This window comes from Budorcas taxicolor, chromosome 13 (assembly GCF_023091745.1).
Source record: "Budorcas taxicolor isolate Tak-1 chromosome 13, Takin1.1, whole genome shotgun sequence".
Classification (NCBI taxonomy): domain Eukaryota; kingdom Metazoa; phylum Chordata; class Mammalia; order Artiodactyla; family Bovidae; genus Budorcas; species Budorcas taxicolor.
Genome location: NC_068922.1, coordinates 23,777,112 through 23,803,855, shown reverse-complemented (window position 1 = coordinate 23,803,855; position 26,744 = coordinate 23,777,112). Strand labels below are relative to the sequence as shown.

Below are 26,744 nucleotides of genomic sequence, written 5' to 3'. Positions count from 1 at the left end.
GAACTATAGTTGCAAGTCCTGTAGCCTGCCAGGCTCCTCTGTCCATGGGGTTATCCCAGCAGGGAAGACTGCATGCAGTTGCCATTTCCTCCTCCAGGGGATCTTCCCGACCCAGGGATAGAACCCATATCTCCTGCAGCTCCTGCTTGGCAGGCAGATTCTTTACCACTGAGCCACCTGGAAGCCAATCATTCAAGTAGGTGTTCCCTACAGGTAATCGGAATTGGCACCTTTATGAAGTCTGGATTCCATGACTCAGGTAGGCTTTCCTGGGTGGAGCTATGTCATACGAGAAAATCGCATCCTATGCTATGCTGGCAGAGAGGGAAGAAGGACTGGGAGGGAAGCCTGTGTGTGACTTCTGTTAGCCATTGTTTATGTGTACCTTTTTCTTGCTGATCTTGCAGTGTATCTTTTGCTATAATAAATTTTAGCCATGATTATATATTTGAAAGTCCCCAACTGGAACTAGGCTAGTGTAGACAGGTAGATCTCCTAAATTATGTATTCATAAATAAGGGAGTATTCTGTTCCACTAGCAGTAAATTAGGGGTGGGAATTACCTTTAAGTAGTATTTGAAGCATGGGGGGCAAGGGAGATCAACTCAAGACCATTTGAGTTTTGTTTTTAATTTGGAGGGGAAAAAAATACAAAAATAATCCAATTAGCTGCTATTGGAGAATTACACAAAACTCTAATCATAACAAATACTAAAAAAAGTTTTATATTTTTTAATTCAATATTTTGATGATTAGTGACACTGAGCATCTTTTTACATGCCTATTGGCCAACTACATTTCCTTTTTGGAAAAAATGTCTATTCAAATCTTCTGCTCTCTTAAAGTCAAATTGTTTTACTTATTTGTTTTTGTTACTGAGTTTTATGAATTCTTTGTATATTTTGTATATTAACCTTTTATTGGATATATGATTTGCATATGCTTTCTTCCGTTTAGTAGGTTACCTTTTCATTTTGTTGATGGTTTCCTTTGCTATGCAGAAACTTTTTAGTCTGGTGTAGTCCCAGGTGTTTATTATTATTATTTTTTGCCTTTGCTTTTTAAGTTAAATCTAAAAACTTATTGCCAAGGCTGAAGTAAATAGCTTATCATCTAAGTCTTTTTCTAGGTGTTTTAGGGCTTTAGGTCTTACATGCTGAGTTAATTTCTGTTTATGGTATAAGATAGTCGTTCAGTTTCATTCTTATGCACGTCCAGTTTTCTGAGGGAAATTATTTTAGAACAAAAATGTTTTAGGACGTCACTGTGATGGGAATCAAAATGATTTAAGTACCAGAAATGTTAAAGTTTATAGGCTGTAAAGATCTAAAAGTTGCCGAAGATGAACAGACTGGAAGGATATGCATTTCATATCCTTCTATATGGAGACAGAAGAACATGCTTTTAAGTGTGTATAATAAACTCACGTGCAATCAAATTAAATATTTATGAAAACCAGTCTGAATAAAAAATATAGTATAGATAGAACTTATAATTCCTTTCATGAATAGGTATAGTAAATATTTAACGTAAGGAGAATGATCTTTACAAGGAAAAGCTTTGGAGGGCATTAGACATGTTGGTTTCAGTGAAACCTAGGTAAGTATCGAGAGGGTGTCTGAATAAACAAGAAATAAATTAATCACCTCTCCTAGGAGTGTTGCGCTACAAAACAGAATGCAATTAAAACCTCTGAATACAGAAATAAGATGGTGGCTGGTGACCGAATGAGAGTCTCTTGCTCAATGATTTTAATTTATATGATAATAGTATTCATCAGGAAAAGGAAATCCAGGTTTTCACTTTCCTTGTCTGGCACCTCACACACAGCTGTCTCCCGTTTCTTCTTTCCGCTCCCTTTCAAAACTTCAGCCAGTCTGTGAGTCTGTGTTTCGTGATTCTTCGCCAGTGTTACACAGAAGAGATACAGACTGTACCTGATCGTTGTTATGCTTTAGAATTAAAAGACAGTCTTGGAACTGCGGCCAGGTTTGGTCCCATGGCAAATCGGAGTCACATATAAGCTACAGTTATGGGTGAGGTGGTAATCAAAAGAAAGTCAAGGTAGATAACAAAGCAATTGCGAAAAGGCACTGTGCAGGTAGAGAGAGAAAGAGAGGGAGAGAGATGAGCAGACCCTACTGTTATTGACTTAACTCCCAGCCTCTTGCATGTGCTGGATTTGGGGGGTTCTTCTCATCCCTACAAGGCTGGAGTGGGTTTGGGCTCCTTGCAACTGGTTCATCCAGCAGTACTAACATTTGTTGAGTGTTTACTCTGGGCTGGGCTCTGCTCTAAGCCCTTTACATTATGTTTCTTAACTCATTTAATCTCTCAACATACTATGAGGAACAACACACTGCAGGGTTTTTTCTCTCCATTTTACTGATGAGTGAATTCAGCCAGAGAGAACCTATGTGTTCAGGAGACACAGTTTCTAAGTGTGGACCTTTTCCTGAAAAAGTTCACGTTTCTATTCTCTTGAATAAACACGAATGCCTTAGGTATGCTAACCAAGCACTGTACTAAATACTGGGGATGGAAAGAGAAATTATTTGAGTTAGAACATGTTCTTGTCCTCAAGGTGCTCTCAGTCCAGTGGAGGAGAAGCAAGAGAAGTCAAGAGAGGAGAGAAAGGAAACGGAAGAGGTGGGGAGGTGATAGGCAGGCAAAAACGATGAGGGCTGGGACAGCAGGAGCAGATCAGAAGCAGAGACCAGAGCAGTGAGCCAGAGAGACTGACAGAAGAAAACAAAGGCAGAAATTGAAAGCACAAAGCTCTGAGGTCTGCGGAGGAAGGCAGACAGTTCCTTAGGAGACCTCAGGGGACAGTCTCAGTTTAGAAGGTAGATGCTCAAGTGTTTGTGTGTGCACCAAATAGCCTCTAGCACCCCAGTGGTTCTGAAGGGCTTAAGCCAACTCTAATTGATGGGTCATGGAGTGGGGCAGGAGTTCTGAGTAGTTTTCTGAATAATTCAGGAAAGAGCTCACATGAGAAAGAATATGCATAAAAGTATGTCAACATGTCAGTCAGTCAGTTCAGTCACTCAGTCGTGTCCGACTCTTTGCAACCCCATGGGCTGCAGCACACCAGGCCTCCCGGTCCATCCCCAACTCCCGGAGTTTACTCAAATTTATGTCCATTGAGTCGGTGATGCCATCCAACCATCTCATCCTCTGTTGTCCCCTTCTCCTCCCACCTTCAATCTTTCCCAGCATCAGGGTCTTTTCAAATGAATCAGTTATTCACATCAGGTGGCCAAAGTATTGGAGTTTCAGCTTCAGCATCAGTCCTTCCAATGAATATTTAGGACGGACCTCCTTTAAGATGGACTGGTTGGATCTCCTTGCAGTCCAAGAGACTCTCAGTCTTCTCCAACACCACAGTTCAAAAGCATCAGTTCTTCAGTGCTCAGCCTTCTTTATAGTCCAACTCTCATATCCATACATGACTACTAGAAAAACCATAGCTTTGACTAGATAGACCTTTGTTGACAAAGTAATGTCTCTGCTTTTTAATATGCTGTCTAGGTTGGTCATAACTTTCCTTCCAAGGAGTAAGAGTCTTTTAATTTCATGGCTGCAGTCACCATCTGCAGTGACTTCGGAGCCCAAAAAAATAGTCTGTCACTGTTTCCACTGTTTCCCCACCTATTTGCCATGAAGTAATGGAACACGATGCCATGATCTTAGTTTTCTGAATGTTGAGTTTTAAGCCAACTTTTTCACTCTCCTCTTTTACTTTCATCAAGAGGCTCTTTAGTTCTTCTTTGCTTTCTGCCATAACGGTGGTGTCATCTGCATATCTGAGGTTATTGATATTTCTCCCGGCAATCTTGATTCCAGCTTGTGCTTCTTCCAGCCCAGTGTTTCTCATGATGTACTCTGCATATGTTAAATAAGCAGGGTGACAATATACAGCCTTGTTGTACTCCTTTCCCTATTTGGAACCAGTCTGTTGTTCCATGTCCATTTCTAACTGTTGCTTCCTGACCTGCATACAGATTTCTCAGGAGGCAGGTCAGGTGGTCCCGTCTCTTCCCATCTCTTGAAGAATTTTCCACAGTTTGTTGTGATCCACAGTTAAAAGCTTTGACATAGTCAATAAAGCAGAAATAGACGTTTTTCTGGAACTCTCTTGCTTTTTTGATTATCCAGCGGATGTTGGCAATTTGATCTCTGGTTCCTCTACCTTTTCTAAATCCAGCTTGAACATCTGGAAGTTCACAGTTCATGTACTGTTGAAGCCTGGTCTGGAGAATTTTGAGCATTACTTTACTAGCGTGTGAGATGAGTGCAATTGTGTGGTAGTTTGAGCATTCTTTGGCATTGCCTTTCTTTGGGATTGGAATGAAGACTGATCTTTTCCAGTCCTGTGGCCACTGCTGAGTTTTCCAAATTTTCTGGCATATTGAGTGCAGCACTTTAATTCCATCACCTCCACTAGCTTTGTTCATAAACAGCATTTAAAAATACATGGAACCATATTATAATGGTTCCAGCCAAGTCAAGAATGTGGTCCTGTTTCCTTTCCCTCTTCTCATTGCTTCTTGAAGGGTCACAGGTTTCTGTGAGCAAGATGGGAAGGGGACATGGAAGTACAAGGCAGGGGTAAGGAAAGGCTTACACTCCAGTCACTGCAGCTCACCACCTGCAAAGGCAGCCACCAGGGGAGGGTGGAAATGTTCATTTTCGGTTGATTCCTACACATGGCTAGACTTTTAAAGGGCTGACTGGAGACTGCTATTTGCATTGTGATTTGTGAATTAGTGACTGTAGGACTTTACAGGGGTCAGAGTGCCCTGAGTTCTCACCCAGAGGCAGGAGAAGAAACTCCCTCTGGGTAAGTTTTAAAGAGACAACAAGAGACACAAATAAAGGTAATTTTAATTACACTTTGTGAGTCCTGCTTAGTTCTGTATCTTATCCCATGAGAAGAGCTTCCTAGTTAAAAGCCGCCCTTCTCTTTCCCCAACTCTGTCTGTAATTAAAACTTGATGGGATTACAGTTAGAAGACTACAGTAAGGTGTTTCCTACCTTGATCCTTTCTCTTTAGTGGTGCTTTTGCTAACAGCTGTATTGCGTCCTGAAGCGGGTTCTGATTTCTCTTCAGTGGGAGATCCAAATCCAGCACTAAAATGAAAACTATTTTCTTTTGTCATTTGAAAAAGCCACGACCAATGTCAATCATATGAAAAGAACAATATGCTACATTTGCAAGACATTTCATAGGTTATAAGGCATTTTCACTTCCATTTTATGTTTTGATTCCAATCAACAAGAAGAAATAGGGCACCAGGCATTATTCCATCTGCAGATAATGGTGTGAAGCCTGATCATAGACCTTGAGTCATGGGTTCACAGCAGACAGAATGTCAAGCCAATTTGCCTGGTTTTCATCCTGAAATTGTGTGACTGTCAGAAGAATAAAAATTAAGCTGCCAAAACCTAAAATCTAAATTTCCTTTTTACTCCCAAATTCAGGGAGAGAATGACTTGAGTGTAGACAAAACATCATTTTCTTACTTGGTCTTTTCTTTACTTGCTCTTCTTAAAGAAGATGAAGAAGAAATACTTCGTCCATAACCAACGTCTGATGACTTATCTTCCGTAGATGGAGGTGGAGAACTAAAATTTTACATATTTGAAATTATGTACAAATTAAAATAATTTGTCAACATTAACTTTGTCCTACAAATAGATTTTTTTCTGAAAAATCATATTTGGAGCTGACTTTTAACAGTGACACATTATTTTAATAGCATAAAGGAGAGGTGAAGAAAAGATAAAATGAATACTATAAAGCTTTTCATGACCTAGAACTGGAAATAGTTTTTAAGATGTGTCCCATAAAATGTATAGCTTCTACTGTTTTTTATTTTATTAGAAAAATTGAGCATCAGTGGTATTCTTGCATCTAGTTCTGGAGATTTGTAAACATAATTCATCTTGGTTTGCTCCTCTCTGTTTATACCTTCTTCAGTTACTTGATGTTGCCAGAAGGGTAAGAATCCCTGACTGCAGAAATACATGTGGAATTGAGTGGTAATGTGGAGTCAAAGGAAAAACTATGGTGGTGACTATTCCGTGGTCTTTACTATGTTAGGCTATGAATTTACAGACCAGTATTTACTTTCATGGTGGTGCTAGACAGAGGAAGGGATAAAAGGTACCATACTGGGCACCTTTATGTATTCACATGATGATAGACAAAAATTTTGCTTCCCCATATCCCTGCTCCCCCCAAAGACTCACACATCAGAAGATCTACTGTTAATTAAGAGTATAGCACGTTGGTCACTTGGTTCTTGTAAGCAGAGATCCTTCAAAGGCAAAAGTTTGGTGCCAGGATTTATCTGTAGGTAGTTTAAGAATTGAAAAGTAATCTCTGCATGGGTTATATATTTTTAAAAAGTATATTGATATAATAGGTTCTCAATTATTTCAAGTATCTAATTTCACACACACACACACACACACACACACACACGTAGAAATAGGAATCTGAAGCTTGTGGATGTCTTGTTTTTGGGCAAAATATACTCTCCAGCACCCTCCGCTCCTCACCCCAGCCCTGCAAGTCTCTGTAGCTTGATACTCAGCTGTTTCACACCATAATGATCAGACTGGCTCGTGGAAGTATTTGAGTTTGAAAATCCACCCACATATATAAGGGAGAGTTTATTGTCTGTAACAGTAACTAATTACTCTACAGATCACCAAAAATGTTGTGAGGATGACTAAAAGCCAACTAGATGAAGCCCTATACTAGCAATTTATCAGCCTGGTGAAAAGGTTTAGACCAGATCACCTTGTGAAGTCCTTTTCTAATCAAGTAATAGATAATTCTCTTAGTCATGATCCTTTTAAAGTAAGACAGAGCATGTCATTCTTCTGTCCAGAACTCTGCTGTATTTACCCATTTCATTCATTTCGTCCTTGCAATGATCTACAAGCCCATCATGAGCTCCTGCCTCTGTGACTTGGTCTATTATTCCACCCCTGCTTGACCCAGCTCATGCTACACTGACTTTGCTGTTTCCTTAAATGTGCCAACTGTGTTTACTCCTCATGCTTTCTGTACCTCCACCTATACAACTCCTTCTCCACGGCTAAGTCCCTCACCTCCTTCAAATTTTCGCTTGGATGTTACCCTTTCAGTGGGGCTACCTGACCTCAATGCCAAATTATGACTGTCAACCCCAGGATCCTCAGCATGATAGAGCCCCTTGGTCCTTCTTTGCTCTCCTCCCCAGCCACTATAGTGGTTCTCACTTCCATCATGTGATACAATTTGTGAGATTTACCGTTTATTATCTGTTTCCTCTCACTGGTACCATGGGAGAAAAGATCTTTGTCTCATTTGTTCACTGACATATTTAAAGACTAAAATATCAGAAACAATTTAGAATTAATCAGAGCAGGGGTTCCCAACCTCCTGGGCTGTGGACCAGCATCCTCTGTCAGATCAGCGGTGGCATTAGATTAGAAATAATGTGCACAATAAATGTCATGCCCTTAAATCATCCCCAAACCATCCTCCCCTATCCCTGGTCTGTGGAAAAACTGTCGTCCGAGAAATTGGTCCCTGATACCAAAAAGAGTGAGAACCACTGAATCAGAGAGTTCTCCTTCATAAGGAAATTGTCTCATTGAGTTTTGGGGGTTTTTTGTTGTTTTTTTTAAAACTCATGAACACACATATTTTCCATAGTTTTTCACCTGTTCCATGGCAACATTTTTCCAACAAGTGCTCTTTGGTGGTTTTTCTGCTCTTTCCCTCATTTTTCTTAAAGCATCTTTGTACTAATAATGTGGCACTTGTTCTTTTAAAATTACTCATCATTGAATGAGAGCAGTAATTTCTCAGTGGTTTGTGTGTGTTCTGGAGGGTATGGTGGTGGCAGTGCCAGGAAAAGCAGAAGGGAGAGATAAAGTGTTAGGCTAGCTGTTCTGATGACTCAGAATGTCTCTAATTCTGTTACCATGATATAGCATTTCCTGCAAATATGGCTTAATTAGCTGTGATTCTTTTACAACCCTGTGTCCTCTGCTTCTTTGAACCAAATTGATCCAAGAAGGTTGCTGCCACCAGCCCTGCTCATCCCAGTTCCCCAGGGCCTGTCCACCCAGCCCCTGCAAACCAAGCACACGATTTTTGAACGTCTGAGTTGTCCATCCCCTCAGGAAGCATGGAGTCTGGATGGTGCTCTCTGAGATCAGCTACCACTCCTGTCCGTCTCTGTGCTTTTCCCCCTTTCGCATTCTTCCTTCCATATAGCTTCTGCTTGATCCCAGGGACTTTTAAATGTTTGAAATCTGCAGAGCATACTTGTTTCCTACTTCTGCCTAAAATGGGATTTGTAGGTTTTTAAAAATTTCTCCATTTTCCTTACTGCTTTTGGTTTCCAGAAGTAGAAAATGCTGATATAGACAGTAATGTCAAAAACTCTTCAAGATTCTAATGTTTAGCTTCCCATTTCTTTCAACATTAACACTGAACTGAAATCATAATCATAAATGCAGCTAAGTAAAAAATAATATTATTCTGCATTACATGTTATAATTCAGTATTTCAATATGGCTTATTTCAGTGAGATTACAGTTAATAAAATGAAGACTTATATTTCTATTGTTAACATTATAATTGACACGGAGCCCTAGAAGCAATATAAAAGAAGCTGATTCTTTTTTATTTTCTCTGAAACTTGAGACTAGCATTAGCAAGCTAATTTAAGTACAAGTAATTAAAATCTAGTTAAAACTGTACACAAATGCAAAATCTTATAGCGAGACAAAGTTTAAGGATGAACTTCTGATTCCCAAGTTTCTGTCTATAAAAATAAAAATTATGTCAGGTGGTTATAAAATTGCAATGTAATGGCATCATGATGAAAGAACTGATCACTATATACTAAAATACAAATTAGTGCTGCCACTTACCCGACCATAATCATAGAATCCATCACTAATTATGTTACTTGATGACAAATAGCCAGTCTGACTGTATTTCAGAGACAGGTAGTTGTTGAGCAGTTTGTTATAAGCGGCCTCACTGAATTTATTTTTTCGACTTACTGATACATTAATTTCTTCAAGGATTTCTAAAGCCCTGTCAATAAAAGCAAAAATGACATTATTTGCCTTATATAAGCAATCTAACATTAAGTTCCCATTTATGTACCTTACACTAAGATCCTGAGTTGAAGAACTGGGATGGAAAGGTTAAAACCATCCCACCCATTTAGATAAACTAATCCTGACAGAATTATAAAGACAAATCTGCCCTTTTTGAGAACATATATACCATGTAGTAACTTACATTCAAACAATTTGAAAAAGACACTTTCAGAAGAAAAACATTGTTCATTTAAAGCAAAAATCAGTATTGGATTCCAGTTTTTTTCAGCCAACCAGGTGATATATGCAAAGAATAAAAATGGTTAGAAATAATATAAACTTGTCTGTGGAACCTTAAAACCCTACTGACTGTGGTGCTAAAGGCAAGTGACTCACCGGCTGTTCGTAAGGAGAACCAATGCGGTGAAGCTACTTAAAGGCATAATTGTAGTGGAAAAGTTTGGGGGGACAGAAAAAGACAGATGACAGTCATGGCTTGACTGTTTAAATTCAGTCTTGAAAGTTAAGAGAGCAAACCAGGGGACAGTGAAAGAGGAGCATTCATCGAGATGAAAAAGTGGAAAAGAAGACATTGAAGATGATTTTGCGGAGGTGGTGAGGGAGGTCTAGGACCCCGCTTCTGCAGGTGGTCCCTTCAGAGGGACTGTGACGCACAGAGCTTCTGAATGATGCCCAGCAGCCTGAGCATGGGCATGGAAACTGTTGGACCTTCCTCCGGCCTGAAGAAAGTGTGTGTCCTTGATCTGAGCCAGACCCTCCAGGCCATGCCACCCACCCGAGCCTGCACAACTCCACGGCCATGGGCTCGTCCCCGGCACAGACCATCACGGCCCAGCTGGCGTTCCTCCGGACCTCCTCATTCTTGGAGCGCAGGAGCTCTACCAGCGGCTCCAGCCCACCTGCATTTCTCAGCTAGAAGTAGAAACCAGAATTTTACACATTAAGAGTATAGAACATAAACATTTATGCTTAAGAAAACTTCATTATTTGATTGTTAAAAGGGTGTTGAGTATGTAAAAACATTTTAGGATGTGTCCACATTTAGACTTATTAAATTCAGGGGTAAATAATCGATTGCAAAAACCTTAAGAGCCCAGTTTTCTGTTCAAAATCAAGAGGCCACAGTAAAGTAATTGAGGGAGGGACTTTCCTGGTGGTCCTGTGGCTAAGATTTTGTGCTCCCAATGCAGGGGGCCTGGGTTTGGTCCCTGGTCAGGGAACTAGATCCCACATGCTGCAACGAAAGTGAAAGTGAAGTCGCTCAGTCTTGTCTGACTCTGCGGCCGCATGGACTGTAGCCTACCACTCTCCTCCGTCCATGGGATTTTCCAGGCAAGGGTACTGGAGTGGGTTGCCATTTCCTTCTCCAGGGGATCTTCCTGGCCCAGGGATCCAACCTGGGTCTCCTGCCTCATAGGCAGACGCTTTACTGTCTGAGCCACCAGGGAAGTCCAAAGCCAACTAAATAAATAATTAAAGAATGGATATTTTTAAAAATTTCTTTTATTTGGAGAATAATTATGATACTGTGATGGCTTTTGCCGTACAACAACATGAATCGGCCACAGGTATACATGTGTCCCCCGCACCCTTAGGGAGGTCATTGTGATTTTACACAGGGCAGAGATGGGGCAAAGAACCTGTCCTCCTTCCCCTAAAGTGCAGTGTCCCACGTTCGTTTGCTCTGCTCCTCACCACTGCTGGTGCATCTGGCCCTGTAGTGGACAGAAGCATGGGCTCCCAGAGATGCCCTTGTACCCTGGAGGGTTCTGGCAGATGTGGTTAAGTTAGGGATTTGAAGATAGGAAGATTGTCCTGGGTTATCAAGTGGACCCAATTTAATTACAAGGGCTCTTATAAGAAGAGGGAGATGAGAGTGTGAGGAGTAGGGAAAGGAAATTTGTAGAAACAGATATTGTAGTAATCTGCTTGGAAGATAGAGGAAGAGGCCACAGCCAAGAAATGCAGGTGGATGGTCAAAGCTAGAAAGCGTCAGGAAACAGTCCCGTCAAGTCTCCAGAAGGATCAGAGCTCTGTTAATATCCTAACATTAACCCATAAGACCCATTTTCAGACTTCTGACCTCCCAACTGTAAGATAACAGAATCGTATCTGGCCACCTGATACGAACAGCTGACTCACTGGAAAAGACCCTGATGCTGGGAAGGATTGAAGGCAAAAGGAGAATAAGGCAGCAGAGGATGAGATGGTTAGAGAGCATCATGGTTAGATAGCATCACTGATGCAATGGACAAGAATCCGAGCAAACTCCGGGAGATAGTGAAATACAGGGGAGCCTGGCATGCTGCAGTCCACAGGGTGGCAAAGACTCAGACACGACTTAGCGACTGAACAACAACAATTGCTTTAAGCTGCTGAGTTGTGGTCATTCTTACGGCAGCAGTAGAAAACAGACATGGTCTCCAAAGCCGGGCAGGAGTAACCAGTGCAGGCAAGTGGCACCCGGGGCACCAGACACTGTGACCAAGCCAGCCGTGTGGCCAAGGCAATGCTGAAGCAGTTCTCCAGAGGAAGACCCATTTTATCATTCATATTTCTTCAAGGAGTGAAAAAGAAAAAGAACCAGAAGAGAATCGGGGAGGACTACACTAATTACACTACTAAAAGGAATCACTCATGTATAAAATTATTCAAATCGGGGGGGAAGAAAAGATTTGACAGAGCGCTTGTCTCCCTGTCTGAAATGTAATACTGTGCTATCTAAGCCTGGAGGACAAAGGAATATTCTACAGGTGTCTCTGTGTAGTATTTGAAAACAGAAGCCCTTATGAGACATGATCCACTTCCAATCATGTTCTTCTCGAACACAGGGGCTCTGATGGAGATCACACATTAGCACGAGTAACTTGGGCAGCTTTGACAAGTTTACTTGAAGCATCTCATGCTTAGTAAGCCACATTTCTGAACATCTTTATTTCTGAGTATAATACAAGATTGCAATCTGACTCCGTGTGCTCTTTTGGCAGATATCTAACTCATTTATGAATTTCTCCACTCATTCCTCCATTCATTTATTCATCCACTCATTCATTCAACAACTGCTTACTAAGCCTATACTGTGTGCCAGATATATATCAATGACATGAACACAGGAAAGGGAAACCTCAGTTCCCTTCCCTAAAGCCTCAGGGAGTTTATGGTCTTACATGCAAAGGCTAATGCAAAACTGAGTTCAAGGAAGGCATTATCAGGGAGTGGTGGAATCACAGAGCAGAATGTTTGAGGCCCTGTTTGAGGACTGAAGGCAGGCCTCATGGAGGACGGAATGGCTGAGCTGGATGTTGAAGGAGAAACAGGCATTTATCAGGTGGACAGACATGAGCAGAGACATCAAGGAGGTATAAATAAGAGAACTGAGCATGCTGACAATCACAAATCGTATGGCATTTCTAGAGCGTAGAGTTACGGCTGGGAGGTGGGTTCAGGATTAGGCAGCACAGGTGGATCATCAAGTCTTTACATAACTGTTCCCGTGGAGAAGTGGCACACCACCGGGGACTTGCAGTGATGTGATGAGGCTCATATATTGAAAGGTCAGTTCGGGGACTTACTTGGTGGTCCAATGGCCAAGACTTCACTCTCCCAGTTGCAGGGGGCATGGGTTCAATCCCTGGTCAGGGAACTAGATCCCACATGCTGCATCTGAGAGTCCACATGCTGCAACTAGGACCCAGGGCAGCCAAAGAAATATGTGCCAGTGCCGAGTCACTCAGTCGTGTCTGACTGTTTGTGACCCCATGGACTGTAGCCCACCAGGCTGCTCCGTCCATGGAATGCTACAGGAAAGAACACTGAAGTGGGCAGCCATTCCCTTCTCCGAGGGATCTTCCTGACCCTGGGATCAAACCTGGGTCTCCTGGATTGCAGGCAAATTTTTTACCGTCTGAGATGAATACAAATGAATTGAGTCAATAGGAACAAAAAAGGGGGGTAGGAAAAACATCTAAGAGACAGAGGAGATTTGTCAGTTGTCTGAGCAGGCAGCACTGTGTGGGGCAGGGGCTCTGGGCTGAGAAAGATGTTTTCTCACAATGCTGACTTCCCGACCAATCAGCTCTGCTTTACACACATTAAGTCTTTTTAGCCCCATTTTCCTCCTCTGTAAAATGGGGATGACAAATGTACCTATTCCTTTCTCAAGAACTGGAGTATAATTGCTTTACATACTACATGCATTACATATAGTTGGTTTATTCTATTAGTTTCAGGTGTACAACATAGCAATTCAATATTTTTATAGACCATACTCCGTTTACGCGAGTGCTCAGTCACTCCCTTTCTTGGCTGGATGAGGTCAGTTTGTTTCCCAACATCTTGCATCTCGAGGGACTTAATCGATGGATGCGGCGAAACACTTCAAAATGTTTCAAATGAATGCAGGGGTAGGCACCGACCAGAAGACCAGAAGAAGGCGAGAAGGAAAGTGACGCAAACGCTCACCTCTGTGCGGGCCTCCGCGTCACACGCGGTTGCAGCAACGGTGAGGGCGGCTTTGCTCTGCACGATGGTGTTGGCCGAGTGCAGCGGGCCGAGCAGGGCGTGCATGACGTCGTGGCTCTGGATGCCCAGGCGCAGGGGCTCCTGCATGGCCATGTTCGTCAGCACTGTGGCCGCATTGGCGATGGCTCCGTCTCGTTTGCTGGACAGGGTGTTGATTAACGCGTCTATACCATCACCTTCCGCAGCAGCTCTGGGTCAACGAAGGAGAAATGAATGCTCTTCACCCCACTTCAAAAACTGATCTTTGGAGCGTACAGCTAAGCTTATAAAACAAACGAGTGCATAAAGACAATTTTAGAAAGAAATTAATTTACCCGGGCAATGAACCTGGCATTGAAGCGCTGGGGATTTAAATGGAGTCTGGGGGCGGGGGGTAATGTCAAGTTACGAATGAATTTAAATAATCCTTTCCCTACATCTGCAGCTTTGGGTTATAGAAAAATGCATGATTGCTTCTTACAAACTCTGCTTCAGCTGTTCATTTCTTAATACTTATAAGTATTCCAATTCAATAGTTACTGAATTCTATTAAAATATTTCTAACCAGTAAGAAAACAAAGCTTAAATAGGAGGAATGAGTGAACATGGAAATTTAAGATCAGATTCTTCAGTTTGTCTTCTTTTTAAATGAAGCTGTTAACTGTAGGTAGATGTTAACACGTTTGAAGGCAGCAAATCATTTTGATGGATGAATGCTGCTTTTATAAATTAAACATCAAGATTCAAGTCATGATATTGACAAAAAATTTTAGTAATAATGTAGGCATATCCAGTTGTTAAATTTCCTATTTCTAGTATAAGAAGACTACCATCATCCATTAATATATTATTAACATTTTCTCACAATTAGAAATCCTAAACCTTCTTATAAAAACACTATACTTTCTATAGTCCTTGCTTTGTAATCACTGAAAAAGCTCATAAAAGAGTATGAATTAAAAAGACATAATTTTAATGAGTGAAAGATTATTTAATCTTAAGCTCAAAGGTTCTTTAATGTTTGGAGTTGTTTCAATTATGATGTTTCAAGCAATAAGATATATAGAGCATCCTGGTTTTAAAGGAGGACCCCAAATTGTATTAAAAATCTGTTTAAATCATCATGGGAATAGAAGTAATCAAGACAATAAAAGTACACTTAAGACTCCAATAATACTAACATCTCTTTCAGGTTATATTTGACACTTCAAAATTTTAGGATCATATTAATAATCAAAATTGAAAAAAAAAAAAGAAAAACTGAGGCTACATAGTTTAGCTCATCACCCTGCATTCTGTGAGTTTAATTTGGCTTTGTCACCTAAATCTGCTGATGGTGAAGGAGAATTGATGTGTTAAAACAGAAGTCATCACAGTTATTCATCAGAGAGCAGAATACACATATGGCCTCAATAAGGAGACTGGTAGCTCTAGGTGAAAGGAAGCTGTAATTAGGCACAAACTAGCTCTGAAGGAGACTCAACTGCAGCCATTGGGCAGGAACGGAATGACATCATTCTGGAGAATGAAGGGCTCCTCGGTGTTGACCTTGAAGGCAGCTCCCACCCCTGGTTTATATAAATCCATCCAGAAAACACACTATATTGATTGTCACCAAGGCAAAGCGAGCACTCAGTTCCATGTTTCTCCTCCTCCAGTCCCTGGTGTCTATTTAACCCTCTGTATCATCTCCCAGTCTTTCTCTGGGAAAGCATCCTTTAAAATTTGGTTTGATGACAGGTGACCAAAATTTGGGAGGAAGCCCAAGAAAAACATTGACAGGAAGGCCCTGCATCTCACTATGACAGACTGAGGGACAGCATTTAATTTCCTTTCCTCAAGTACAAAATAAACACTCTTAAGATTATTTCACATTACATCTCTCTCCTATTATTGACATCGTGGTCATTTGATTTTATGAAGAAGGGAAAATTTGAGGCTCTAATATAGTCTAAATTTGGTGGAACTTCTCATATTCAACTTATAGTAAAAATTGACATAAAACTACCAGGAGTAATTTAAAATTATGCATATCTTCTAATTAGTATATGCTTCTGGTTGTTCAGTTGCTAAGTTGTGTCCAACATTTTGTGACCCTGTGAACTGCAGCACACTGGGCTTCCCTGTTCATCACCAACTCCGGGAGCTTGCTGAAACTCATGTCGATTGAGTCGGTGATGCCATCCAACCATCTCATCCTCTGTCACCCCCTTCTCCTCTTGCCCTGAATCTTTCCCAGCATCGGGGTCTTTTCCAATGAGTCAATACTTTGTATCAGGTGGCCAAAGTATTGGAGCTTCAGCTTCAGCATCAGTTCTTCCAATGCTTAAACCTCAAAATGTTTTGTTTCCTTTGACTTGTTTTTCATGCACTTAATGTAATCCATTCCTTAAACCAAATACTTTGTGATTCTTAATCATTATAAACACACCTTGGTTAAAATCTACTTAGTGGTTTTAGATGTTTACTTTTTAACACATCTTGGAGTGTAAAGAAAGAGCACACAATGGAATCCATGAGAGAAGCCAGAAGTATTTTAGGTAAATGCATTTCAATAAATTCTCAAAGGCTTTGTCTTTTGTGTGTATCAGGGAATTTACAGAAAATTTAAGTAAGTGCATAGGATCATACTCCATCATTTTAGTTTCTCTAGTTTATGTTTTAAAAAAAAAAAAAAAAAAAACTCCTGGGTCATGGAGACACAGGGATTTTCATCAGGCGTGCCTCTGCTCTCAGTCTTTCTGCTTGGATTTTGCTTCTCTCTTTCTCCTGTACAAAAGCATGTCTGGCCCTGGTTCATTTATACTCTACCTTCTGCTCTTTCTTTCCTCTTTATGGAGGCAGTAAAGGGAAGTACATTTTTATGTACTAGCTGTTTAAAAAGCTCAAAGATTCTAGACACAGTGGAATATAGCATTTACTAAATTGAACATAACTGCCAGCACCAAATCATACATGCACAGCTGGGAGAGCAATGTAATATAATGTAGACATATCTGCCCATAATTTGCTATGTGCAGCTCTAAGTGCAAAATGCATAAATGAGATTAAATTATGATATGGAAAATCAAGCTATTAGTCTTAAAAAAAAATAATTTCAGTTATAGAAATGGAGTACAGAATTTGTACTTAAAAAAAGAAGAATTGCATTAATTTTGTGTCTTTCAAACCAAAGACACCATGTCTTATTTCCCCTGTGTCTAACATATACACAAGCCAAATCCTATCCTATTCTAAAACACATTTTTAGTTTCCTAGATGGAACAGCATTATTCAAATAGATAGGATAGAAGTCAAACTGCTTTGTTACAAAATACAGAATTACAGGGTCATCTGTAATGACCTGAACAATCTGAACGTATTTTCTGATATTTACTATCATTAGTCTCTATCCAGTTGGACTTTAATCAAATAAGAGTTTAAAATGTAAATTGAAAAGTTTAACCAAGCTAAAAACCCATATATGTAAATAGAAGTGAAGTTTGACATGTCATGTCTGTCAATTTATTACCAAGTCCTGACTATTTCCCTCCTCTATATTTCTCAAATCCCTCCCTTTCCTCCATCTCCATCTCTCCCTCTGAATCCAATCCAATATCCTTTCTTATGGATTGATGTAAGTTCTCTCCTAACACACTTTCCCCCTCATCCACTCCAACCTTTTCTCCATCTTACAGTTAAGTGATTTAATATATATATATACACATATATTTATACAAATATTGATACAAAGATACATATATTTATTTGGCTGCACTGAGTCTTACTCACCACACATGGGATCTGCTTTCTAAACCTTAGTTGCAGCACATAGGATCTAGCTCCCTGGCTAGGGATCAAGCCTGGGCCCCCTGCGTTGGGAGCACCGATGCAGGTAGACCACTGGTCCACCAGAGAAGTTACTGACGTGATTGAAATGGTTTTACTTTTATACTTTAATTGGAGTATAATTGCTTTACAATGTTGTGGTAGTTTCTGCTGTATGATGAAGTGAATCAGCTATATGTATACATCATCCCCTCCTTCTCGAGCCTCCCTCCCACCCCTTGCTTCCCATCCATCTAGGTCATCACAGCATGACCATGAGCTCCCTGTGCTATGCTGAACATTCCCACCAACTATTTGCTTTGGCACAATGGTAAAGAATCCACCTGTCAGTGCAGGAGACACAAGAGAAGCAGGTTTCATCCCTGGGTCGGGAAGATCCCCTGGAGTAGGAAATGACAAGCCACTCCAGCATTGTTGCCTAAAAAATTTCATGGACAGAGGAGCCTGGTGGGCTACAGTCCATGGGGTCACAAAAGAGTCAGACACAATTGACTGTCAAACCTCATCTCCCAGCTCATCCCATCCTCCCTGCCCCACCTCACGTCCACACATCTGTTCTCTATGTCTGCATCTCTATTCCGGCCCTGGAACCAGGTTCATTTGTACCATTTTCCTAAATTCTGCATGCATGTGTTAATATATAGGTATTTGTTTTTCTCTTTCTTAGCCATAAAGGGGAATGAAATTGGGTCATTTGAAGAGATTTGGGTGGACTGGAGTCTGTCAAAACAGAGTGAAGTAAAGTTACTTTTTAAATAATATAATCATATTTCTCTTCTACTTAAAGCTTCCACCATTGCCCATTGCTCAGGATAAAGCCCCAGATTTCATGTGTCCTCTGAAGTTAAGCATGAGTTGACCCTGTCTCCTTCACCCTTACGCTCCCTGTCACCTCTCCCTGTTGCTGCATCCCAGCCAGGCCTTTCTGGCAACCTTGCCAGGCTCCGTGTCACCTCAGGGTGTCCTCACACTCTGGTCCCCCTGCCTGGACATTTCTTCCCCCAATAATTCCCATTCATCTTTCAAAGTTCAACACTAACATCTCCTCCTCAAGGAAGCATTTCTTGACCCCCAAACTAGGTCTTGGAGAAGGCAATGGCAACCCACTCCAGTACTCTTGCCTGGAAAATCCCATGGGAGGAGCCTGGTAGGCTGCAGTCCATGGGGTGGCTAAGAGTCGGACACGACTGAGCGGCTTCACTTTCACTTTTCACTTTCATGCATTGGAGAGGAAATGGCAACCCACTCCAGTGTTCTTGCCTGGAGAATCCCAGGGATGGGGGAGCCTGGTGGGCTCCCGTCGGTGAGGTTGCACAGAGTCGGACATGACTGAAGCGGCTTAGCAGCAGCAAACTAGGTCTTTTTCACATAAGTTCAGAGCATGGGTTTGCTAAACATAAACGTTTCTTTTTGTTTAAAAAAAATGAGATTTGGGTACAAACGTTCACAGTCAGAGAATAGTAACCATCTCAAAATATTATTTCTTGGCACATGTTATGGAAAGGAATTCAACACAAAGTTTTTTTTGTATTAAGTCCCCAAGCCCCACAGTGAAAAAGCACTTACAGCAAGGGCGCTAAGAATACTAAGGAAAAATGCATTTGCACAAGTAGCGTCTATTTTATGCCTCCTTGTATTTACTATGCTGTTTCACGTCTGTGTGCCTTTGCACTCATGCTCGCTTTGCCCCAAATGCCCTGCCCTATTTCTCCCACACCTCTGCCTGAGGACCACTAGCTCACCCTGCAAAACCAGCTCACTTGCCCTTTCCTGGGTGAAGTTATCCACATCCATTACTGCCCCTCCTTATTAATCACCCTGCCTCTGTGTCTGCCTGGTATCTACTTCTCAGCCAGGCTGCGAGTCTTTTTATATCCCCAGTGCTGAGAAGATCAATATATTTTAATTGACTTGAATCACCTCAAGGGGAGTGAGGAGAACCTCTTGCAGGTGTTGAGAAACAGAGAGGGAAAAGTACTCAGCTCAGTTTTAAGTTCACAAGAAGGGAGAGGACTCAGTAGTATGCGGATCTCCTCTTGAAAGCAGGTTATTTCCTCCTCACCCCTGGGCTTCTCTAATTATACAGTGAAATCATTTTTATAAGAAGTGTAATAGAAGAATCTTGCGCTTGACACAGTGTCTTTGGGATCTGCTCCTTTCAGGTATCAAGGGATGTGGATATTCTGTCTTTGCCGACACGGTGGACTGTTTATTTGGGCTCTGTCATCGGAGGACATGATTTGGTACCTCTCGGATGTTGATTCTTGCTGCTGTCGGAAGGCTCACATTTAACCCATCTGCAAAGGCTGGTTACATGAATCAAGGGTGACCTTGGGCCGCACGGAAAATCTGTTTAACAGAGCCCACATACCGGGGAATATGTGGAACCCGAAGGAACAGATGGTAATATTGGCAATCAGAACCTTGTTTGTTAACAGTGATTACAACCATTCCCACCAGCACGGCTTTTCATATGTCTCCGTGAGGTTTGTCACACCAAAGCAAGACATATTGGTGGCAGGCACGCTGCGAGCGGGGTGGGGAGGTGCATGTGCCCCAATGGCTGGGGGCTGGCGAGTTTAATTGCGGGTTCCCGCGAGTCTATACAGGTGTGAGGCGGGTGGGGCGCGGGCCACTAAAATAAACAGATCTCCTGGTTATCAGAGCCAGATTTGGAATGCTGTGAACAGGATTCCTGACTCTCATTCCAGCCAGCTTTTCAAAGGTAATGACCCGAGAAGTCGAGGGTGTTCGTTAAATTGATCGATTTCTGAGTCCCAAACAGCCGTCATTCCGAGGCAGCCCCACAGCTGCAGAAGACAAAGAAATGTGCCCCCCAACTCTGGCTGAACCCCAGAATTGACAAAAGTAGCCAAGAGATTGTCTCTTTTCAAAGAAATATTTAAAGACATTTATCCTGTAGTAAGGGACAGAATCATGATTAAACTGCAGGCAAAAATCTTAAAGAATGTAAAGTAACATTATTATTAGACTGAAACCCAGCCATAAAAAACAAACGGAGGAAGCTTTGCATCCTATAGCAAAATAAGGGGGAAAAAATGCAAAATAAAATTTTTAGGTATGTGAAATCAAATTGTTTCCATCATACCGAGGTGCCCTAGTAAGTATGATTTGGGGGTTTCCAGGACATGCTTTTAACTACAGTTGCTGCGACATCACGATTTTTCAAGAGAAAACTGCTACTCAAAAGGAGTCGAGTACACCCTAATCCAGCTCCTCCACAGAGAACACGCAGGGTTTTTGTTTTTTGGTTTTTTTTTTTTTTACCAATTATGAGGCAGTCAGTCAAGGTGCAGGGAAATCAAATGTAATTTTCTTACAAGTGACATGGAATCTTTATTGACCTATCTGTTCAATCAGGATACCTCACTTCCGTACATGCCACCTTCTGTCTCAAAAAGCTGCAATGCCTGCCAATAATAAACTAGATGCCATCAGGAAAGAACAACTGTCTTCATTTAACATGGCTGACTTGTCTCCTGATAAAATAGGAATAATGGTCAGGGTGTTAGAACATTCATAATAAGTGGCTTCTGCAGCTACCAAATGTTTCTGTTTAGCCTGGAAGTCAATCTGTTTACATATCTGGATGTGATAGGGGCCACAATCCCAAAGTAATTAGAGATACCACGTTTTTTATTTTCTTAACTAAATAATAAGGATGCTGAAATCTCTAGAGTGACTGCACATTAAAAAAAAAAAACAACCACTGGCCATTGCCAGGACTACCCTCAGCTCATCAGCTCTAATGTTGCTTCTTCGGAGAGACCCTCTTTGATGAGCTGTGTCATTCCTGTGACTCCTTCCACAACCCTGTTGTCGTGCATGCCCCTCTCTATGATATCATGCTGTTTTATTTAATCCATACTGTTACTGCCTCTGAAATTACCTTAAAATTATTCATGTGTTGTCTGTCTTCCTGTCCAACCTGTAAGCTTCATGAAAACAGTTTCATGGAACCATTGTCATGTTCCCTACTGAACCCCTACAGCCTAGAGCAGTGCCTGGCACACAAAGAACACCCAAGTAACAGTGAAATAATTTACACAAGAAACCAAAATTCACAGATAAGAACTTCCTTAGCCTTTGGGATAAAATGATAAAAGTGGTAAAGAGTGATCCCATCTATTCCTAGTGGAAATTTGTGTTCCAGGCTCCCTGGATCAAGGGTAATCACTTGGATGTGCAAAATAGAATTCAGATTCCATTTTTATTTTGTTTTTGTTTTATAGTTAAGAAAGATTAAAATGTAGTGAGAGAATTGCTCAGGGAGCAAGTCAATCAACAGAGACAAAATTAAAACCATGGTGATCTGACTTTTAGTTCACTACCTTTTTTTTGCAATTATTAATATCTTGAGCTTTGAAAAATATTGTACTTTCAAGGGGGGAAAAAAAAAAGCCAGCATCTATTTGGTTTACTTCATCATTCCTTAGGAAATGAGAAATAAGGGAGACCATTTTGATGCGCAGCATTCTGGGAAATTTTTACTAACCTTTGAATACTTTTTTTTTCTTTTTCTTATTCTCTTATAAATAGAAAACAAGGGTGAGGAGGAAGTGAAGTGGTAACGGGGAAAGAAACCTGGGAGAAAGGTGGAAGGAGGGAGGAAGGAGGGGGGGGATGGAAACTCACTTCTCCAAAGGTGCCTTCAGTCTGGTGGAATCCAAAGAGACCAAGAAGGCAGAGGGAAACATTTTGGTGGGAAGATTTGGAGAAGCTCAAACTCAGGGAGATAGTGAGCAGGAAGCAGAGAAAGAAAACTCATGAGCTTTCTCTGGATATAGGTAGCCGACTGGCTCGGCGTATAGTGTCCATCCCACCTCTGTGACCTTGAACAAGGACTGTGCTTCTGTTTCCTCATCTGCAGAATGGACTTGCTACATCACAGGGAACTTTTCAAAGATTTGCTGATACATTCCAAGTACTTAGCTCAGTGCCTGGCCACACATTCCAACTATCACCATCATTTCACCATTGCTCTCAGCATCATCATCACCACGTCACCATCATTATTACAGCATTACCCACGCCTGCTGAGTGAGCCACAAGGGCAGAGATTTTCCTATAATCCTGTCTCCGTTTCTGGGATCATGGGAAAATAGCGTCCTGTTTGCAAATTTGCATCTATGTATGAACTTTTCATTTTCAGACAACTTTTCAGCTAGACAGTCAAATCTCCAACCTCTGCAGGGCTGGAGCTGAAGCAATTTCCTCAAGCCTCACCCCCAAGTCTTTGTTTAGGCAACAAATGAGCAGTGAAAGCTGTTTTCAGAGGGATGGAAAATCATGGGGAAAATTAATATAAAAAGTCAAGGATGAGTAAAAGTGGAATTTATGTAGGTATTAAGCTATCCAAACTGTTTGAAAATTTCCTCTTAAAGTCAGTTACATTGGAAATTAAGCCTGAAAGAGGTACCAGCAAATTTAAAATAAGGTTATGCAAATGTCAGTCTTTGCTCTCCAGGTAATAAAAGCAGGATAGATAATTTTCTAATTGAACATTTCATGGGATTCACCTAGCCTCAACTGGTAGCTAATAAAATTCAAACTGTTTGTGAAGGTTGACTAGGCATCAACTGACACAAAATGGGGATATGGAATTGACTTGTTTCATTGCAAAATCCAGCTTTTCATTCTATATACTCCTTAAAATCAAAGGTGTTGATCAATATACAGTTAGCAGAGAAGAAATCTATGTGCTAAGGTGGGTAGAAACAGAAAGTATCCACTCGGTAAACTTCGACGGAAATAAGGAAAGAATACTACGTAAGTTTACCATGAAGGTGCCTCCCATATATTTTATCTGTCAATTTCAGAAGGCTTTTAAGATAGTGAAGAACACTTTAAATAAGTTTTTGGAGGTATCATCCTGAGTACAAAAATCTGATACATCCTTACTACAAAATTGAACTTTCTAAAAGGAACTAACTCAAGTTGTCTTGGAGGATTCTCATCTTATGAGCATTTTAATTCAAAGGAGGTAGCACCTGACAATAAAGTGATATAAGTAAGAATTTTAAAACCAAATAATTTCTATTATTCAAAGTCAAGACCAAAAAATTCAGCTCTAGAGTAAGTACCATAACAACAAGATTAATTTATGTCAGTTAAGTGTATTATATTTATCCTATATGGTTATGTAGCACAGGTGATATTCAGCCACCAGGACAATGAATGTGTCAAAATATTTTGAAATGACTTCACCTTAAAAGGAGACAAAGACAAGCATCTATTAACACACAGCTAGCAATAGAATATTATCTCTTTAAAAGCACCACAATGGAATGCTTTCCAGATCACAATCTTTCAATAATGTTTTAAAATATTATTTTAAACACACTGAAGAATATTTCGGATTAAGTTGGTGAGCATTTTCACTAAAATACAGAGCAAATCTTCCATTACCTTTTCTGCCCCTCCCCCAACATCTGCCTAAACTGCCACTAGGGGTCAGTATGAAGACACAGTTCCTCCACTGGTAGAGGAAAATGGACTGCGGAAAACCTTTTCGGTGAAAAGCCCTAACAAAGACCATAACCGCACAGCTTTAGCATTACCAAGCCCACCCCATACATCAGGTCTGTAAAATGAGTTTGCATTTTTCCGGAGACTACATTTTAATGTTGTAAATCACAGTGGATTATTTCTATGGTCAATATTTCTTTGATTTAAAAAAATGAGTATTGTAAATGACAAGATTACTTATTCCTAAGTGAATCTGTGTGGATTGGTCAAGAAGTATGATCTAGAACAGATGTTAAAGTTTATTTTGAAAGGGTGATGGTATGCATCTCTAGCCATCTGGGAGATATATATATATATATCTTCCTGGAGGGGAATGGCAATGTGGAAGTGAATCTTGTGATGTTTTGCCAACTCCAAGAGAGGCGTTTTGTCCCCTCCTTTGAAATGACCATCATCATTCATTGCACTACAGCCTCAAGTGCACAAGAAAATACAGTACATCCCCTACATAGGAACCTTCAAGTTGTGAACTTTCAAAGATGCACACATTTCCAGAGAAAGGAGGGAGAAGACGTAATTGAAGAGCTGAAGAGATTCACGATGCAGGAAATGGCAAGAGGGTTTTATTTGAGGAGACACTGTTTGCTTTTGAGACACAAGACCCAAATGTTGAACGGTACACAAAGCTTGCAGCAGCCATTAGGAATGCAATCCAGTGCATCAATGACAAGAGAAAAGGCAACTACCCAGACATCGCTGGATCCTTTTTGCAAGAGGGTAGATAGAATTGAATCCAGCAAGGAACCAAAACCCGGGCCATCAGCGTCAGGCATGAATGAAACTGCAGCTTGCCATCCGTCTCCTATTGCTGATGACCATTCAGCTTTACCATCTCCCACCTCCCCTTCCTCCTCCAGTCTAACTCCTTGTGCCTGTTCACTTGATGCCAGTCCCTGTGTGCCAGGCATTGTAATGTACTCCTGTACTTTTCAAGGTGCTGTGAGATCAAAATTGTTTTACTTTTTGTTTGTTTTTTACGTGCTATTTGTGTGAAAAGTATTATAAACCTATTACCGTATTGTACTATATAGCCAATTGTGTTAGCTGGGTACCTAGGCTAACTTTGTTGGATTTATCAGCAAAATGAACTTATAAACAAATTGGACTTACAAATAAGCTCTCGGAATGGAACTCGTTTGTATGTAGGAGACTTACTAAAGAGTAGCACTAGTCTATACTTAAATCTGCAGAATAAAAGAAAGTAAAAGAAATATTTGTAGAAATAAATACATAAGTACACTACCTTCCACTAACCCTATTTAACTGGGGTGGGGGCAGATTTTTTAAAAAGCTTTGAAAAGTGGTTTCCAAACACTAGAGAGATTTAACATTCTAAGGAATTATGTAAAGTCAGGCCCTTCCCTGACAATACTGAATGGATAGAGATTGGGTCATTGTGAATAAATGAAGTGCTGTGTTTTCTTGATGTTTTATATGTAGCACATCTTTAAAAGATTTTCTCTACACATTACATGACTTTCTTAGGCATCTTCATGCATGCTTGGTCACTTCAGCCATGTCCTACTCTTTGTGACCCTATTGGCTGTAGCCCACCAGGCTCCTCTGCTCCATGGGATTTTCCAGGCAAGAATATTGGAGTGGGTTGCCTTGCCCTCCTCCAAGAATATTGGAGTGGGCTGGGGATCTTTCCAACCCAGGGATCAAACCCAAGTCCCTTCTCCTTCACTGGCAGGTACGTTCTTTACCACTAGCGTGACCTGAGAGGCCCATCTTAGGCCTAGTACCCTGATAAATAATTCTACTAGATATTAAAATGATTCAGTCACTGCTTTATTTCTGTGTTAGTGAAGAGAAATATGAATACTGGTAATACAGAACGACAGGTCATCCATATAGAATGAGGACACTGAAAAGTTCCCAAAGCACTCAACATGCACAGCTGTGTAATTCGGGGGCATTCTGTCTCTTCCTGGAGTCTCTTTGGAGTGTTCTCCCTACTCATCCCCTCATTTCCTCTGTTGTGGTCCTGACCACAGGTCACATGATAGCAGGATGGTCCCTAGAGGAGAGTTGTCTCTGGTAGTGTGGAAGGCGGCAGTGGCCCAGCAGTCAATCAAGAAAAAGAAAAAAGTTTTTTTAAGTAAGCACTATATATGCTGCCTTGAGTCACTGCTGTTGTGGGAAGGGCTATTAAAAACAAAAAATAGGGCTTCCTTGGTGGTCCAGTGATGAAGAATTCATCTTGCAAAGCAGGGAACACCAGTTCAGCCCTTGATCTGGGAAGACCCACATGCTGAGGGCCAAGTAGGCAGTGCGCCACAACTGCTCAGCCCGTGCTCTGGAGCCGGTGATCCACGACCAGAGAGGCCGCCGCAATGAGAAGCCTGCGCGCTGCAACTAGCGCGGAGCCCCACTCCTGACAACCAGAGAACCCACTCGTAGCAATGAAGACCCAGGGCAGCCATAAGTAAATTAAACGTTTAAGACATTACAAATAAGGAAATGGAGATAACAAGCTCTCCAAGATTTAAGGAAATCACCCAGTTCTTTATGGAAACACTATGAAGTAAATATGAAGAATCAAGAGTGAGTTAGTATGATCTATAGATATACAAAGGCACCCCACTCCAGCCCTCTTGCCTGGAAAATCCCATGGACGGGGGAGCCTGGTGGGCTGTAGTCCATGGGGTCGCTAGGAGTCGGACACGACTGAGCCACTTCCCTTTCACTTTTCACTTTCATGCATCGGAGAAGGAAATGGCAA

At 41.1% G+C, this 26,744-nt stretch overlaps 1 protein-coding gene across 1 annotated transcript in view; it reads right to left on the bottom strand.

Moving 5' to 3' along the window:
- The window catches only part of ARMC3 (armadillo repeat containing 3), an 86,439-nt gene that overhangs the window by 13,218 nt on the left and 46,477 nt on the right, over positions 1–26,744 (bottom strand). Inside the window, exons 11-16 of the mRNA XM_052651144.1 lie at positions 13,604–13,853; positions 9,918–10,054; positions 8,945–9,113; positions 6,257–6,357; positions 5,528–5,629; positions 5,039–5,134 (exon numbers count right to left, since the gene is read on the bottom strand). Coding sequence (XP_052507104.1) covers positions 5,039–5,134; positions 5,528–5,629; positions 6,257–6,357; positions 8,945–9,113; positions 9,918–10,054; positions 13,604–13,853 — 855 coding nt within the window. The remainder of the gene's footprint in view (positions 1–5,038; positions 5,135–5,527; positions 5,630–6,256; positions 6,358–8,944; positions 9,114–9,917; positions 10,055–13,603; positions 13,854–26,744) is intronic.